This window comes from Nerophis ophidion, linkage group LG19 (genome assembly GCF_033978795.1).
Source record: "Nerophis ophidion isolate RoL-2023_Sa linkage group LG19, RoL_Noph_v1.0, whole genome shotgun sequence".
Classification (NCBI taxonomy): domain Eukaryota; kingdom Metazoa; phylum Chordata; class Actinopteri; order Syngnathiformes; family Syngnathidae; genus Nerophis; species Nerophis ophidion.
In genome coordinates this window covers 43,167,700-43,186,386 of record NC_084629.1, presented here as the reverse complement: position 1 = coordinate 43,186,386, position 18,687 = coordinate 43,167,700, and the positions used below count along the sequence as shown (strand labels likewise).

The 18,687-nt window shown below is 41.5% G+C and overlaps 1 protein-coding gene across 1 annotated transcript in view; it reads left to right on the top strand.

The window, feature by feature from the left end:
* myo3b (myosin IIIB) overlaps window positions 1-18,687 on the top strand; it is a 327,297-nt gene that overhangs the window by 59,102 nt on the left and 249,508 nt on the right. Inside the window, 2 exon segments of the mRNA XM_061880054.1 lie at window positions 976-1,041; window positions 12,334-12,489. Coding sequence (XP_061736038.1) covers window positions 976-1,041; window positions 12,334-12,489 — 222 coding nt within the window.

The following is an 18,687-nucleotide window of genomic DNA, read 5'->3' as shown; positions in this document are numbered from 1 at the left end:
CTGGATGCAAGAATTTGCCATGTTATTGAATATTCAACATTATTGTCTTTGAGGTTCCAAATGTGTTTGCTGAGTTCTGTAGAATTCTGCAAAGTCTGGTTTCTAAAGGAGGCGTTGTGATTATTCCATCTTGTTTTGAACGCTCCTTCGGTTAATCCTACGTACGTGTTGGATGTGTTAATGTCCTTGCGTATTACCTTTGCTTGGTAAACGACTGATGTCTGTAAGCACCTTCCGTTGAGAGGGCAATCAGGTTTCTTGCGACAGTTACATTCATTGTTGGTTTCAGAGTCGTTTAGTCTGGGGGTAGGCAGTCTTTTTGCAATTGCTTTGTTGTGGTTTGAAATGATTTGTTGCATGTTATTCATACAGCTGTAGCTCAATTTAATGTTGTTCTTGTTGAATATTTTTCTTAGGGTGTTGCCTATATATATATATATATATATATATATATATATATAGACACACACACACACACACACCTGGGTTCCCTCCGGAGTACCCGGAGGGAACCCACGCAGTCACGGGGTGAACATGCAAACTCCACACAGAAAGATCCTGAGCCGGGGATTGAACCCAGGACCTTCTTATTATTGCCATTGCATTTTAAAAGCCCATCATTGTATTTTCCCTGATGTTGCCTCACCATTTTAGTCATCTAAGAAGTGTGCTGTCCCTGTCATGAGAGCACTTGAAGCCTGCTTATAGATGGGCTGCATGAGTGCTGCTGACAGAGGCAAGGAGCTCCCCTCTCTCTCATAACTTTGAGCTCCCAGTCACAGATGCCGACTGCCAAGTACAGACCCAGTCACTTACAGACCTGGACAGCGACCAAGTCTTCCCCAAAAACTCCCTCTGAGCGTGTGCCAGCTATCATTTGTCAGCTAACTGCTGTCATGTCCTTTGAAAGCACTTTTTCAACCAGACTGAGGAAGATGCTGATTGCTTTGGTTTTTTCTTGTGGTTCTCTTTCAGCAATCCTTCCCCGACACTGAGAAGTCCGGAGCAGTGGTGCAGAAGTTTCAGTCATTTCATTGGCCAGTAAGTGTCGAAAAGACTGCACATGATTATTCACCCACCTCAGATTTGGATGCCTTGAAGTTGATCATCACTAAACATAGTCAACTTGGAAGTGAATGAATGAATGCAGTGATTGAGTTATGTACTGCTCATCTCATGAAAAATATGCATGTTAGGTCTATGGCTGACTTTAAATTGAAATGAAATGGTGGTTTGTTCCCTGGTATGTGTGCTTGTGACCAGTCCAGGGTGTACCACAACTCTTGTAGCAAGTCAGCTGGGATAGACTCCAGCTCACCTTTGGCCCTAATTGAGACCAGCAGAAAAACAAAAATGGATGGAAGTGTAATTTCACCAATGAGTACATATTGTAGTGATGGACATTGCAGTAGCATATTTAATTGACATATATTTTAGGTCTGTCAAAAATATGAATGTATTCATCATCAATAACACATAAAATATTGTATAATACATGTATAAACACAGATTAATAAGGCAATTTATTTTGACCGTACATGCTCCTATACTTAATGGTTACCTAAAAGGTGGTGTGGGTCGTCTGTGATCAGGTCTGTGATCAGGTCTGTGATCAGGTCTGTGATCAGGTCAGTGATCAGGTCTGTGATCAGGTCAGTGATCAGGTCAGTGATCAGGTCTCTGATCAGATCTGTGATCAGGTCTGTGATCAGGTCAGTGATCAGATCTGTGATCAGGTCAGTGATCAGGTCTGTGATCAGGTCTGTGATCAGGTCAGTGATCAGGTCTGTGATCAGGTCTGTGATCAGGTCTGTGATCAGGTCTGTGATCAGGTCTGTGATCAGGTCTGTGATCAGGTCTGTGATCAGGTCAGTGATCAGGTCTGTGATCAGATCTGTGATCAGATCTGTGATCAGGTCAGTGATCAGGTCTGTGATCAGGTCTGTGATCAGGTCAGTGATCAGATCTGTGATCAGGTCAGTGATCAGGTCTGTGATCAGGTCTGTGATCAGATCTGTGATCAGGTCTGTGATCAGGTCAGTGATCAGATCTGTGATCAGGTCTGTGATCAGGTCTGTGATCAGGTCAGTGCAAAGAAGAGTGAGGAGACTCCAACTGGTGTGCTCACTGGCAAGTTTGACTTCAAAATACATCTTGACATGACAATAAATACAACCGTTACCAAGGTTTTGAGCAATTAAATGACGTGCATTCAAGTAAAACATTCATTTTAATTTGAAAATGAAATTTTGACAATGAAATTGCAATTTAATTCTGAATAATCCCAATTCAGAAGTGTGATTAATCTGGTGTAAAATTGTAATCATTTGACAGCATTAGTGTAATAAATTTAGTACTAATGATTATTATAATTTTAATAATGACATTATTAACAACAATATAAACAATATTTACACATACCATGTAAAAATACACTTATATATATATATATTAATATATATATATATTAATGTAATTATTAATATATATATATATATTAGTGCCATCAAAGTACCTTTTTTTCTTTGTATTTTAAAGTTATTGTGCCGCAATGAAATGATTAATTACAGCAATATTGTGGTGATCAGTTGCCCAGATCATGTCTTTGGTTTTGAGTTTTGTTTTATTCTTGAGTTTATTTTTCTGCTTTATGGAAGACCGTTCTCCACACCTTGGCAATTAGTCACAAGTTGCTGGGTCAATGCTCGCTCGTTTACACTAAGCCGGATAAGGTTATCCAGGGTAAATCCCACCTAACCTTATCCTTGTCCACACACAACAATGCCAGCGTTTAACAGCCCCTCACCCCTCTGTCTGCCGGCGCAACGTGACCTAGTATAAATGTGCGGAAAATGCACAGGTCATAGTCACCTCCAGTGTTGCTTTGTGTGCGAGTTCTTAAATGTAACTTAAATGTAACTTATCTGCTTTGCCAGTCCAAATGCATTCAATGTTTTCCATAGTCTTCCCTTGTCGACCAGGTGATACAAATCACACGCTACCCTTTTTTTTATCACATCCACGGGAGCCCGCATTCTCGTTGTCTCTCCTTCGACAAATGGACAAAGTTTTTCACTAAACAGAATCACAGCTGACCCGGACATTGGAAAGTTCTCTTGCCTTCTGAGAAGTGTTGTATCCCAAATAGCTGCAATGGCTTTTTCTTAAGGTATTCATGTGTGATTTCCACAAGCGTGTGTACATGTTGAAGAAGGACAAACACGGGCATGTCTGGATCACTCGCCTCCATATTTCATGTGCTTACCTCAGGGGTTAGTGCGTCTGCTTCACAATACGAAGGTCCTGAGAAGTCCTGAGTTCAATTCCGACCGAACTCGGGATCTTTCTGTGTGGAGTTTGCATGTTCTCCCCGTGAATGCTTGGGTTCCCTCCGGGTACTCCGGCTTCCTCCCACCTCCAAAGACATGCACCTGGGGATAAGCCCCTCCCACCTCCAAAGACATGTACCTGGGGATAGGCCCATCCCACCTCCAAAGACATGCACCTGGGGATAGGCCCATCCCACCTCCAAAGACATGCACCTGGGAATAGGCCCCTCCCACCTCCAAAGACATGCACCTGAGGATAAGCCCCGCCCACCTCCAAAGACATGCACCTGAGGATAAACCCCGCCCACCTCCAAAGACATGCACCTGGGGATAGGCCCATCCCACCTCCAAAGACATGCACCTGGGGATAGGCCCATCCCACCTCCAAAGACATGCACCTGGGGATAGGCCCCTCCCACCTCCAAAGACATGCACCTGGGGATAGGCCCCTCCCACCTCCAAAGACATGCACCTGGGAATAGGCCCCTCCCACCTCCAAAGACATGCACCTGAGGATAAGCCCCGCCCACCTCCAAAGACATGCACCTGGGGATAGGCCCATCCCACCTCCAAAGACATGCACCTGGGGATAGGTTGATTGGCAACACCTGCTTAGGCTGCTGCCCCCGTGACTCCATCCCTCCAAAATAGACAGCAATGCACATGCAAACACTTAGCAGATTAACACCCATGGTTTTGTGTTTATTGACTCTTCATTTGAGTAAATGTGCCACAGGGTAACAAAGTCATTCACCTGCGTCATCAGCTCCATCTGAGCCCTCAACATACCTTTTCATTTCCTGCACCGTGTTAACCTTATAAGATTAGCACTGCTCCAAATGTATACAAGCTGAAGTCTACTACACTCAAGTGTGCCATCATCAGGAAATCAGATTGCATTTGAGCAGATACTTCTTTTTATGTAGAGTATTACTTTGTGGGCATGTTTTTCTTGGCAGTGTTGGAAGCCAGTAAATGGTATTCAAACAAATAGGCTGAGAGGCGGTTTGCTTCGTTTCTTATTGATTGGTCAGCACACTGTCAAGGTGTGTTAGCCTCTGCACTCAACTGGGAGTCTCAAATACTTTCCACACTCTGCTGTGTCATTGCAACCATTGCCATTGGAGGCTTTGAGGTAATGGCTTGTGTGATGTCATCTCAGCATTCATCTCCTCAAGCAGAGAAAGCCCAGCAGAGTTCAATGTGGGGAGGATGGACAATCTTATCTGGCTCTGCAGGCCATTTGGGAAGCTTGCCGTGTGTGTGTGTGTGTGTGTGTGTGTTTTCAGAATAATAAATCCATCACCCTTGTCTCCACTGCACAGCCAAAGAGGCTGACTTGGGTGACAAAGTGGTTGTCTCCTCACAATATTGCCAGCGCAGTGCCCCTAATAGCAGCCACCTCTGCTGCTTAATGTCCTGACACTAATGAATTCAAAGAATTAACTTTGAGAGCACAAATAAGAGCGGAAAAAACAAAGATGAGGTAGTTTGAATGAGATTGCTGTTCCCCGACTATCTCGCGCCTCTTTGGTATCGTTCAAGTCTTTAGCTGCACAGGTAAATGAAGAGCAGAAAAGTGGAAGGCATGAGCAACAATACACAGTTATGACGTCACTTTAAAGCCCCCATTTGTATCTGTTGTTGCCATGGTGACCATAGATCGCTGACTTTTGTGGTCCATGATGTGGATTAATCAGCTTGGACACCACCCAGCCTTACTTCTCATGCTGGATGTTGGACACCACTGGACTAACACCCATCCATCCATCCATTGTCTACCGCTTGTCCATTTCCGGGTTGCGGGGGTGCTGGAGCCTATCCCAGCTGCACACGGGTTGGAGGCGGGCTACACCCTGGACAAGTCGCCACCTCATCGCAGGGCCAACACAGATAGACAGACAACATTCACACACTAGGGACCATTTAGTGTTGCCTATCAACCTATCCCCAGGTGCATGTCTTTGGAGGTGGGAGGGGCCTAGTCCAAGGTGCATGTCTTTGGAAGTGGGAGGGGCCTAGTCCCAGGTGCATGTCTTTGGAGGCGGGAGGGAGCCGGAGTACCCACACAGTCACGTGGAGAACATGCAAACTCCACACAGAAAGGCCCGGAGATCGAACCCAGGACCTTTGTATTGTGAGGCACTAAAACCATTAGTAGAGTTAAAGTAGCAATGATTGTCACACACACACATTAGGTGTGGTGAAATTATTCTCTGCATTTGACCAATCCCCTTGTTCCACCCTTTGGGAGGTGAGGGGAGCAGTGAGCAGCAGCGGTGGCCGCGCCCGGGGATCATTTTTGGTGATTTAACCCCCAACTCCAAGTCTTGATGCTGAGTGCCAAGCAGGGAGGAAATGGCTCCCATTTTTATAGTCTTTGGTATGACTCAGCCGGGGTTTGAACTCACAACCTTCCAGTCTCAGAGCGGACACTCTAACCACTAGCAGGTGTATAATAATAATAATAATAATAATAAGGCCTAATAATAAATAGTCCGTATCCAAATAGCGCTTCACTATACCTGCAATGATACCTTTACATGACAGGTCATATTCACACACTGATGGAGGGAGCTGCCATGCAAGGAACTTACCACCACCCATCAGGAGCAAGGGTGGAGTGTCTTGCCCAAGGACACAGCGGCCGTGACTCGGATGGTAGAAGCTGGGATCAAATTGGGAACCTCTACCATCTGTGCCACGCCGCCCCCATAACAAAACATATTTGTTGTAATAAATGATTATGCATGATAGTTGGTACAAAATGCGGCTGCTAGACTTTTGACAAGAACAAGAAAGTTTGATCACATTACGCCTGTACTGTATATACCTTTATATACATATATACATACATATATACCTATACTGTATATACCTTTATATACATATATACATACATATATACTGTATATACCTTTATATACATATATACATACATATATACCTATACTGTATATACCTTTATATACATATATACATACATATATACCTATACTGGCTCACCTGCACTGGCTTCCTGTGCACTTAAGATGTGACTTTAAGGTTTTACTACTTAGGTATAAAATACTACACGGTCTAGCTCCAGCCTATCTTGCCGATTGTATTGTACCATATGTCCCGGCAAGAAATCTGCGTTCAAAAGACTCCGGCTTATTAGTGATTCCCAAAGCCCAAAAAAAGTCTGCGGGCTATAGAGCGTTTTCCATTCGGGCTCCAGTACTCTGGAATGCCCTCCCGGGAACAGTTGGAGATGCTACCTCAGTAGAAGCATTTAAGTCTCATCTTAAAACTCATCTGTATACTCTAGCCTTTGAGTAGACCTCCTTTTTAGACCAGTTGATCTGCCGCTTCTTTTCTTTCTCCTATGTCCCCCCCTCCCTTGTGGAGGGGGTCCGGTCCGATGACCATGGATGAAGTACTGACTGTCCAGAGTCGAGACCCAGGATGGACCGCTCGTCGGGACCCAGGATGGACCGCTCGCCTGTATCGGTTGGGGACATCTCTACGCTGCTGATCCGCTTGTGATGGTTTCCTGTGGACGGGACTCTCGCTGCTGTCTAGGAGCCACTATGGATTGAACTTTCACAGTATCATGTTAGACCCGCTCGACATCCATTGCTTTCGGTCCCCTAGAGGGGGGGGGGATTGCCCACATCTGAGGTCCTCTCCAAGGTTTCTCATAGTCAGCATTGTCACTGGCGTCCCACTGGATGTGAATTCTCCCTGCGTACTGGGTGTGAGTTTTCCTTGCCCTTTTGTGGGTTCTTCCGAGGATGTTGTAGTCGTAATGATTTGTGCAGTCCTTTGAGACATTTGTGATTTGGGGCTATATAAATAAACATTGATTGATTGATTGATGATAGTCACCGCAGCAAACTTTGACTACTGTCTCGGAACAACAATGTCACTCTTCTTTAATCTCATAATATGAAAAGAGTTGTTTTTAGGCAGGATGTGCTGCCCGGCCCATGGTCAGCAGCCCGCGGCTCTTTAGCGCCGCCCTAGTGGCTCCATGGAGCATTTTTAAAAAGGATTGAAAATGGAAAAAGACGAATTACACACATTAAAAACAAAACAATAAAATAGTAAAAACAAAACAACAAAACCTAAAGACCAAATGACAGTTTCTGACATACAAACATGAATGTCATGTATGTTTTGTTGTAGCAGGATTTTTGTTTGTGGACAAACATGACACAAACCTTGTTAGAACACTGTTTAATATGTTTGTGTGTATGCTTCACTGGTCAACATCCTTTTGTCCTACTCATTTGGCAGTTCTTGAACTCACCATAGTGTGGACTGTGATGCAACAGTTTGTTTACATGCCAAATCTTCCACTCCTTCTTTGTCTCATTGTGTCCACCAAACGGTTTATGCTGTGCGTGAATGCACAAATCTATTAGAAGAAGATGTTACCGGGGGCGGCGTGGGGAGAGTGGCCCTGCCAGCAATCTGAGGGTTCCTGGTTCAATCCCCAGCTTCTACCATCCGAGTTACGTCCGTTGTGTCCTTGGGCAGAAACTTCACCCTTGCTCCTGATGGGTCTTGGTTAGCGCCGTGCATGGCAGCTCCCTCCATCAGTGTGTGAATGTGTGTGTGGATGTGGAAATAGTGTCAAAGCGCTTTGAGTTCCTTAAAAAGGTAGAGAAGCGCTATACAAGTACAACCCATTCACCATTTACTAAGGTGAGCGTTGTTGATGTTATTGACTTGTTGGAGTGCTAATCAGGCATATTTGGTGACTGCAAGCTAATCTATGCTAACATGCTATTTAGGCTAGCTGTATGTACATATTGCATCATTATGCCTCATTTGTAGCTATATTTGAGATCGTTTAATATCCTTTACTTTTATCCTCTGTATATAATTTATATTTGCATGTCCAATGACACATTATCTGTATGTAATATTGGCTGCATGTCTGATAGTTGTTGTTGTGCCATGTTGTTCCAGACCACAGCAAATATTACCTAGCTTGCCAAAGATTGTGATAAATCTATTAGAAGAAGACGTGTCCTTTAACTTGGACACACACATCTATACCTTTGGCCCTTCTAAGACATTCGTTCCTGGTAGTCATCTCACCTTCTGAGTAGCCTCTTATTTACTAATGCTTTCTAATGTTGTGAAAATATGTAGAATACATTTTATATTACAACATTTCTGTCAACGAAGATTTGTTTCAACCAGCGACACATAATCATTTTGATAGTAGGCTATTATAGCTAATATAGACACTTACGACATCTGTTGCCGTCATTATAACACTTATATAAGACATTTCATTTTGCATTTGTTGATGTATTTTTGGTCCAATACGGCTCTTTCAACATTTTGGGTTGCCGACCCCTGCTCTCCAGGCCAGTGTTTTTCAACCTTTTTTGAGCCAAGGCACATTTTAAAAAAACGGAACTGAGTTGACAGTAATAATAATCAATTCATGGTACAAATATATACTATCAGCATAATACAGTCATCACACAGGTTCATCATCAGAGTATATACATTGAATTATTGACATTATTTACAATCCGGGGGGTGGGATGAGGAGCTTTGGTTGATATCAGTACTTCAGTCATCAACAATTGCATCAACAGAGAAATGGACATTGAAACCGTGTAGGTGTGACTTAGTAGGATATGTACAGCCAGCAGAGAACATAGTCAGTTCACACAGCATAAGAACAAGTATATACATCAGAAATACATTCGATTATTTACATTAGGTTATTTACAATCCGGGAAGATGGGATGTGAATGTAGGAGGATTAGTAAAGGGTTGAACTTGCCTGGAGGTGTTGTGGTGCATGTACAGTAGATGGCAGTGTTGTCCTGTTTAAGAGTGTCACAATATTGCTGTTTATGGCAGACAAATTGCTTTACGGTAGACGTAAACGTGACTGCTGTTGTTGTGTGTTGTTACCGTGCTGGGAGGACGTTAATGAAACTGCCTAACAATAAACCCACATAAGAAACCAAGAACTCGCTCTCGATCATTCTACAGTTATAACGTCATTGGGCAGACACGCTCTCAGACACGTCACTCAGGCCCTCATGGAGCTGGAGGGGGCGTGGCCTCCAGCTCCGCCTGAATTTCGGGAGGTTTTCGGGAGAGGCGCTGAATTTTGGAAGTCTCCCAGAAAATCCGTGAGGGTTGGCAAGTATGCCTGTCACATTACACCCTGACTTATTTGGACCTTTTTGCTCTTTTCCTGTGTGTAGTGTTTTACTTCTTGTCTTGCGCTCCTATTTTGGTGGCTTTTTCTCTTTTTTTGGTATTTTCCTGTAGCAGTTCGATGTCTTCCTTTTGAGTGATATTTCCCGCATCTGCTATGTTTTAGCAATTTTTATCCTTCTTTGCGGGGACATTGTCGATTGTCATGTCATGTTGGGATGTACATTGTGGACGCCATCTTTGTTCCACAGTAAGTCTTTGCTGTCGTCCAGCATTCTCTTTTTGTTGACTTTGTAGCCAGTTCAGTTTTAGTTTTGTTCTGCATAGCCTTCTCTAAGTTTCAATGCCTTTTCTTAGGGGTACTAACCTTTTGTTTATTTTTGGTTTAACCTTCGTTTTGTGTTAGGGTCGGCACCGACCCGTTTTAGTTTTTGAATGCATAAAAGAACCACATACATTTATTTTTTTTACATCAAGGCTTTTTGACTTTGTCAGGAATTTCTATTTCAACACAAAAAAAAAATGTTTTTTTGTTTTTCACTAAATTATAAAATGCTCTGGTTGAAATTATGACCTTGGTGTTGTTAGGGTCGGTTTCGACAGTTCTAAAAATAAGATTACCAAGCAATAATTGGAGCCAAAACTGAACACACTGACAGCCAGCTCCTCTCCCAATCATGTGAGCTTTAAGGGACTCTCATTTCACCTTCTTATGCTTGTCCAGACATGTGAGGTCAATTCAGTCTCAAAATTATTAAAATGATAAAATAAATAAAACACATTTATTTAAGAGATGTGTCCTAATACCCCTCAGTAATGGTCAGGTAACACAACAACCTTTTATGTATTTATACGATTCTCTTAAAGCTAATTTTACATTTTTTCAATTGAAATGGAGGGGCATACTGGCAAAAAAAAAAGGCCCACTGGCCCACACCAAAAATATTAAAACCAATATTTTCATGGATAAGGAAGCCTAATAAGGTAACCAAGAGATGAAAATTGGATGATAAATTAAAAAGTGTGTTTTTTTTCTTTCTTCTTCGTGGGAAGAATAAAGTGGAAGTTGTGAAGCAGGGAGTAGGCGTGTCACAAAATCCATCCATCCATCCATCATCTTCCGCTTATCCGAGGTCGGGTCGCGGGGGCAGCAGCCTAAGCAGGGAAGCCCAGACTTCCCTATCTCCAGCCACTTCGTCTAGCTCTTCCCGGGGGATCCCGAGGCGTTCCCAGGCCAGCCGGGAGACATAGTCTTCCCAACGTGTCCTGGGTCTTCCCCGTGGCCTCCTACCAGCTGGACGTTCCCTAAACACATCCCTAGGGAGGCGTTCGGGTGGCATCCTGACCAGATGCCCGAACCACTTCATCTGGCTCCTCTCGATGTCACAAAATCATTTATCCATCCATTTTCTACCGCTTATTCCCTTTTGGGGTCGCGGGGGGCGCTGGCGCCTATCTCAGCTACAATCGGGCGGAAGGCGGGGTACACCCTGGACAAGTCGCCACCTCATCACAGGGCCAACACAGATAGACAGACAACTTTCACACTCACATTCACACACTAGGGACCATTTAGTGTTGCCAATCAACCTATCCCCATGTGTTTGGAGGTGGGAGGGGCCTATCCCCAGGTGCATGTCTTTGGAAGTGGGAGGAAGCCGGAGTACCCGGAGGGAACCCACGCATTCACGGGGAGAACATGCAAACTCCACACCCAGGACTGCAGGAACTTCGTATTGTGAGGCAGACGCACTAACCCCTCTGCCACCGTGAAGCCCACAAAATCATTTATTTTATTCTAAATCGATTCATTCTTTTTTTTAAATGTAAAGCGATTTAAGATGTGGGTCAAAACCGACCCGTTAACATAAGAGATGGTAACAGAAAGCTAACAGAAGAGGAAGGTTAAACACTCTTTTACCTGCACGCTGCCTCCCACTGTTTCCAACATCTACAAAGCAATGAGCTTCCTGCTGCCACCTACTGATGTGGACGAGTATTAGAGGGTTATTATGTCCGCTCTGATCCATAGGAAAGTTTCACCTCTGTGAATTTAAAAAAAGGAATCACCATGTGTTTGTGTGGCTAAAGATTCCCAACTCCGTCTTTCTACGTGGGGCGGTATAGCTCGGTTGGTAGAGCGGCCGTGCCAGCAACTTGAGGGTTGCAGGTTCGATCCCCGCTTCCGCCATCCTAGTCACTGCCGTTGTGTCCTTGGGCAAGACACTTTACCCACCTGCTCCCAGTGCCACCCACACTGGTTTAAATGTAACTTAGATATTGGGTTTCACTATGTAAAGCGCTTTGAGTCACTAGAGAAAAAGCGCTATATAAATATCATTCACTTCACTATTACTCTGCCGAGCTCTAGACAACACCGACACTCAACAACAACACATTATTAGCAGATTATAATTACTGATTCCAAAGAAATATTTTTTTTACCCCTAATAGTTGAAATTAGATCATCTCCCACGGCACACCAGACTGTAGTGTGCCGCGACACGGTGGTTGAAAAACCCTGTTCTCGGCAACATCAGCATGTGCAGTAAACAGCCACTCAGGTGTATCACAAGGTCACATCACTGTTGGCAAACACTGCACCTTGCAGATAGGATGTGCTTGTTTGGACTCGGGGGCCATGGCGACAGCGGCCAGATTAGTCACTCACACTTTTAAGGAGCTCTGAACGCCTGTCGGAGTAGATCCTAACACGTCTGTCCGCCGCCATGTTCAGGTGACTCCTCGTCACCCATGTCCAAGCTCTTCTTGCACCGTGAAGGAGGAAACTATGTGTGTGTTTATTTCATTTGATGTTTTCAAGGTGTCTGATCAAGGATTTCGAGGCACGTCCATCCGTGACTCACCTTCTGGAGCATCCCTTCGTCAAGCAGGCCCATGGCAAAGACGTGGCCCTCCGACATCAATTGGCGGCGCTCGTTAAGGAGCAGCAAGAACTTGGCTGCGCGGCAAAAACCAAGTAAGTCTGTTTTATTTCTGAAGAAGAGCAAGGAAAGCAAAGTGTGGGCTTGCACAAAAATCAGCGGTTATCACTTTTCAATCCAGCAGAGGGCAGGCACTTCTCTTGTTTTGCAGCCGAGCATGCTGAAGTTGAGCAGGGATGGACATGGGAGTGTCGTTAAAGAGAACTTAGGCCACTGTGACTGATTCACACTGGCTTATTCTTTTGCTGACTAACCCCGGTTCAACAGAAAAGTGCTGGACTCGGCAGCCTTTAGTACAAATAATTAAAGCATCAAAGATTGTTGTGTCAAGTATTTTAGCCCAGGGGTAAACATGTATGCTAATTAGTTCAGATCCGTTCAGTTTCAGTTTATTTGGAACATGCATACAATACAATGTAATGCATCACACATTGTTTCATTACAGCACATCCCAAAAGGAGTAGGAAGAAGCAGAGTTTATTTAATCCAACCCCTTTTTATTCCATAGCAATTGTATCCAATGTCCTTGTTCACTGGAAAATAAAAACAAATATTAACTCCATAAATAATCTTTGTCACAATAAAGAAAATACATGATCTTTTTTTACTCATTTTGAACTGTGACATCATCTAATCCAGGGGTGTCCAAAGTGTGGCCCCGGGGGCCATTTGCGTCCCGCAGCTGATTGCCATACATTCTGCAAAAATGGCAAAATTGATAGTATTGCAAAAATTTTAAAAAAGTGGAATGAGGTGAAATCTAATGAGAAAAAGTGGCAATGTTGACACAAAGCTGCATTGCAGGCAGTTTTTTTGCTTTTGTCTTTATTTTCTTTTTTTTCCATTGCTCAAAAAAATCTATGTTATAATGAATTATTACTTAAAAATTATCACTTTAAAATGTTTTATTTGGAAAAACTATTGCATATGTTGTGTGGTTGCCATATAAAAACATCAAAGTTTTGACAAAAGAGCATAAAACAAACAAAATAATAGTTCAAACTTAAAATCGACAGATATATCGGAAGTTAATCTTGAAATGTAAGTGTTAAAAGTAAAAAAAAAAAAAAAATGAATAAAATGCTTCACTTTATGAGTGAGAAACCTTTTGGATCTCAAATATATTTAGTAGGATTTTATTTAACTTTTCACTGTGATTACTCAAAAATATTAAATAATTAAAATCAATGGTGTCCTGCATTATTGATCTTTGAGGGCTTTAATTGCTAAATAAAGGAACTCTCCTGAAGGAATCAATAAAGTACTATCTATCTATCTAAATACTGCATATTTCAGTTTTACTATAAAAAACAAAGTTGTCTTTGACAGAAAAGGCATAAAACCTTATTTGTTTTACTTTATATCAACCTCAAGGTGATATAGAGATTTACTGTAAGCATTAAATAAAAAATAATAATAATAATTTGACTTATTTCTAACATTTTAGTGACTGAGACCCTCTATGCTCCCCAGGAGCATTAAGGATAAAAAAATAAAAAAAATCCATATATTTTGTTATGGTTCGAAAATGAAAAATATCAATATGCTTACATTTTTCCGTGTTCGGCCCTCTGTGGAAAAAGTTTGGACACCCCTGATCTAATCAAAATACCTTTAAAAGTATTAAAATACAAATTGAAAACAATCTTACATATGTGCTATTTATTTATTATTGAGAAATTTGAGCAAAAAAAGTTTTAAAATGATGAATGCAGAAAGTGTTTTCCTGCCCTTTATATTAGCTCTTCAAATATGTTATAAATGCTTTATCAAATTGACTGTGATATTGTTGTTCATATTTTGGTCCAACTGTAAAGCAGAAATAAAAACTGTTACTTTCTTCCTCATCCTGCTACAAAGGTGCTCCTTATAGAGCTCCTTTCATTTCACTAAAGTCCTAAAATGTAGTTCAGTGCATTTAATACCAATAAAAAGCAGATTATTTTGTATTATACTTACACCTGCACTAAAAAGAGCTGTCATTGTAATGTTAAGTACTAAATAGTCATCAACCACATTGCTGAATGAAGATTGCTAAAAATAAGCCCTGTGATCTGAATTTGTAATGCAGCTCATTAGATTGTGCAGGTGTGCCTAATGTTGTGGCCGGTGATTGAAGGTGACAGACTGCCATCTGCCTATGGCTTGAGAAAGCCTGATATTTGCACTTCTTCCTCGTCATGGAGGAGTTGACTGAGCCTGCCCTTGACGGAGTGTTTTGATGTGCTGCCAGCTCTGTTTACTCCCAAGAGCAGTGCAGCCGCCGCCTTCAGCCTGATCCCTCAATTCCTGTCCTCAGTGAAAGTGGATAATGGGATTAGCAGCTTGTAGGGCGAGAACCGGGCTCCCCCGCTTTTAGTCTCTCGTGCCACAGATCGGGCGCACAATATCTCCAGATAGGGAGAATAAAGACATGGAGAAGTTAAAAGCAGCTGCTGTAGGTGCAAAATTGTCATCTATCCGTCGCCGCTTTGGAGCAACACAAGTGTGTGAAGGGACTTTGTGATGAGCACACACTTCAACCTGCACCTTTTTCAAACTCTGATACGCACTTATTCATAATGGGATTGAAATGCACCTAAAACTTGAATATACATCAACTTATTTATGCTATGATTGATCATTGGATGTACAAACCCCGTTTCCATATGAGTTGGGAAATTGTGTTAGATGTAAATATAAACAGAATACAATGATTTGCAAATCCCTTTCAAGCCATATTCAGTTGAATATGCTACAAAGACAACATATTTGATGTTCAAACTCATAAACTTCATTTTTTGCAAATAATCATTAACTTAGAATTTCATGGCTGCAACACATGCCAAAGTAGTTGGGAAAGGGCATGTTCACCACTGTGTTACATCACCTTTTCTTTTAACAACACTCCAAAAACATTTGGGAACTGAGGAAACTAATTGTTGAAGCTTTGAAAGTGGAATTCTTTCCCATTCTACAGTCTGGGGTCTTGTTGTCGTATTTTACGCTTCATAATGTGCCACACATTTTCCATGGTAGACATGTCTGGACTGCAGGCGGGCCAGGAAAGTACCCACACTCTTTTCCTATGAAGCCACGCTGTTGTAACACATGGCGTGGCATTGTCTTGCTGAAATAAGCAGGGGCGTCCATGATAACGTTGCTTGGATGACAACATATGTTGCTCCAAAACCTGTATGGACCATTCAGCATTAATGGTGCCTTCACAGATGTGTAAGTTACCCATGCCTTGGGCACTAATGCACCCCCATACCATCACACATGCTGGCTTTTGAACTTTGCGTCTATACCAATACGGATGGTTATTTTCCTCTTTGTTCCGGAGGACACCACATCCACAGTTTCCAAATGTAATTTGAAATGTGGACTCGTCAGACCACAGAATACTTTTCCACTTTGCATCAGTCCATCTTAGATGAGCTCGGGCCCAGCAAAGCCGGCGGCGTTTCAGGATATTGTTGATAAATGGGTTTTGCTTTGCATAGCAGAGTTTTATTTGCACTTACAGATGTAGCGACCAACTGTAGTTACTGACAGTGGTTTTATGAAGTGTTCCTGAACCCAGGTGGTGATATCCTTTACACACTGATGTCGGTTTTTGATGCAGTACTGCCTGAGCGATCAAATGTAATATCATTGCTTACGTGCAGTGATTTCTCTAGATTCTCTGAACCTTTTGATGATTTTCCGGACCGTAGATGGTAAAATCCCTAAATTCCTTGCAATAGCTCGTTGAGAAATGTTGTTCTAAAACTGTTCGACAATTTGCTTACAAAGTGGTGACCCTCACCCCATCCTTGTTTGTGAAAGACTGAGCATTTCATGGAAGCTGCTTTTATAGCCAATCATGGCACCCACCTGTTCCCAATTAGCCTGCACACCTGTGGGATGTTCCACATAAGTGTTTGATGAGCATTCCTCAACTTTATCAGTATTTATTGCCACCTTTCCCAACTTCTTTGTCACGTGTTGCTGGCATCAAATTCTAAAGTTAATGATTATTTGCAAAAATAAAAAGGTTTATGAGTTTGAACATCAAATATGTTGTCTTTGTAGCATATTCAACTGAATATGAGTTGAAAAGGATTTGCAAATCATTGTATTCTGTTTATATTTACATCTAACACAATTTCCAACTCATATGGAACCGGGGTTTGTAGATGCCCGTATGGGCTGTTTAGATTTACTTTACAAATGAGAAGTGTAGGATACTTTCTCGTTGCATTATTTGTATTTAACTTCATTGAATGTATTTATATTATCATTTGGTGCTCACACATTTGTAGCTTCAGACGCCTGATCTAATGACAGCCAGTGAATACAAAACTTCTGCTTTTACAAATATTCTCAGTCTTGAGTGACCCTGTCGAAGGTATTCAAGACTGCACTGTGGTGTGATAAAATAGTCATTACGGTGAATAAATGTCCTCCTCAGGGCACAAACCAATAGAAGGCTAATGCAGACTAGGGATGCAACTATTGATTATATTAGTCATCTTTTAATTAGGCTTAGGCTGTTGCCCCCGCGACCCGACCTCGGATAAGCGGAAGATGATGGATGGATGGATGGATGGATCTTTTAATTATTTTGTTTGATTAATCGAGTAATCGGACAAAACACAATAGCCTCATTGCCTATTTTAGAGAAAATAGTTGCAATTAAATACTTTTTTGATGTCTTTTATCCCTTTTCTTATGAATGCACACCATCAACTTTGACATGGGAGAGCACGACTTCAAACCCCGGCCGAGTCATACCAAAGACTACAAAAATGGGAGCCATTACCTCCCTGCTTGGCACTCAGAGTCAAGGCTTGGAATTGGGGGTTAAATCACCAAAAGATGACTGGCAGGCGCGGCCACCGCTGCTGCTCACTGCTCCCCTCACCTCCCAGGGGGTGATCAAGGGGATGTGTCAAATGCAAAGAATCATTTTGCTACACCTCGTGGGTGTGTGGCAATCATTGCTACTTTAACTTGAACTAATGTATAAGACCCACGTGTCAAAGTCAAGGCCTGCAGGTCAGATCCAGCTCGTGAGTGAATGATCTATGGATGATATTTGTCAAAAATAGGGGTCCAACATTACATTTTTGGGGTCCCACTTTTTTGTAAGCGTTTTGAAAACAAATGATAAATGTATGCATTATCCTGTTATATCTCACATTCTATATTGTGTTTGGGAAAAAGGTTGTCATAAACGTTACATGATAATGCAGAGAAAAACTAGGTAATTTGAATCTTTTTGAAAAAAATTAAAAAAAAGAATTTATGGAACATCATTAGTAATTTTTCCTGATTAAGATTAATTTTAGAATTTTGATGACCCTTGTGTTTGTCCTTATTCTAATATTTCAATTAAATCATGTTTTCCTGGAAAATGCCTCCCTCCTTCTCTGCATCTTAAGGTTCATCACAAACTAATTTTGACAAAAAAAATGAAAATAACATTTTGAAACATAGGTTATCTTCAAATTCGACTCTTTAAAATTCAAAATTCAACCGAAATAAAGAAGAGAAAAACTTGCTAATTGGAATCTTTTTGAAAAAATTTAAAATAGAATTTATGGAACATCATTAATAATTTTTCCTGATTAAAATTAATTTTACAGTTTTGATGACATGTTTTAAATAGATTAAAATCCAATCTGCACTTTGTTAGAATATATAACAAATTGGACCAAGCTATATTTCTAACAAAGACAAATCATTATTTCTGGACCAAGCTATATTTCTAACAAAGACAAATCATTATTTCTTCTAGATTTTCCAGAACAAAAATGTTAAAAGAAATTCAAAAGACTTTGAAATAAGAGTCAAATTTGATTTTACAGATTTTCTAGATTTGCAACAATATTTTTTATTTATTTTAATCACAATAAGTTCGAAGAAATATTTTGGGGCGGCATAGCTCGGTTGGTAGAGTGGCCGTGCCAGCAACTTAAGGGTTGCAGGTTCGATTCCCGCTTGTGCCATCCTAGTCACTGCCGTTGTGTCCTTGGGCAAGACACTTTACCCACCTGCTCCCAGTGCCACCCACACTGGTTTAAATGTAACTTAGATATTTGGTGTCACAATGTAAAGCGCTTTGAGTCACTTGAGAAAAGCGCTATATAAATATAATTCACTTCACTTCACTTATTAAAAAAACAAAAACAAAAAACAAACACATTTTTATGCATATGTAAATGTATTCAATTATAAACATTCATTCACTTTTTTATTTCCTTCAT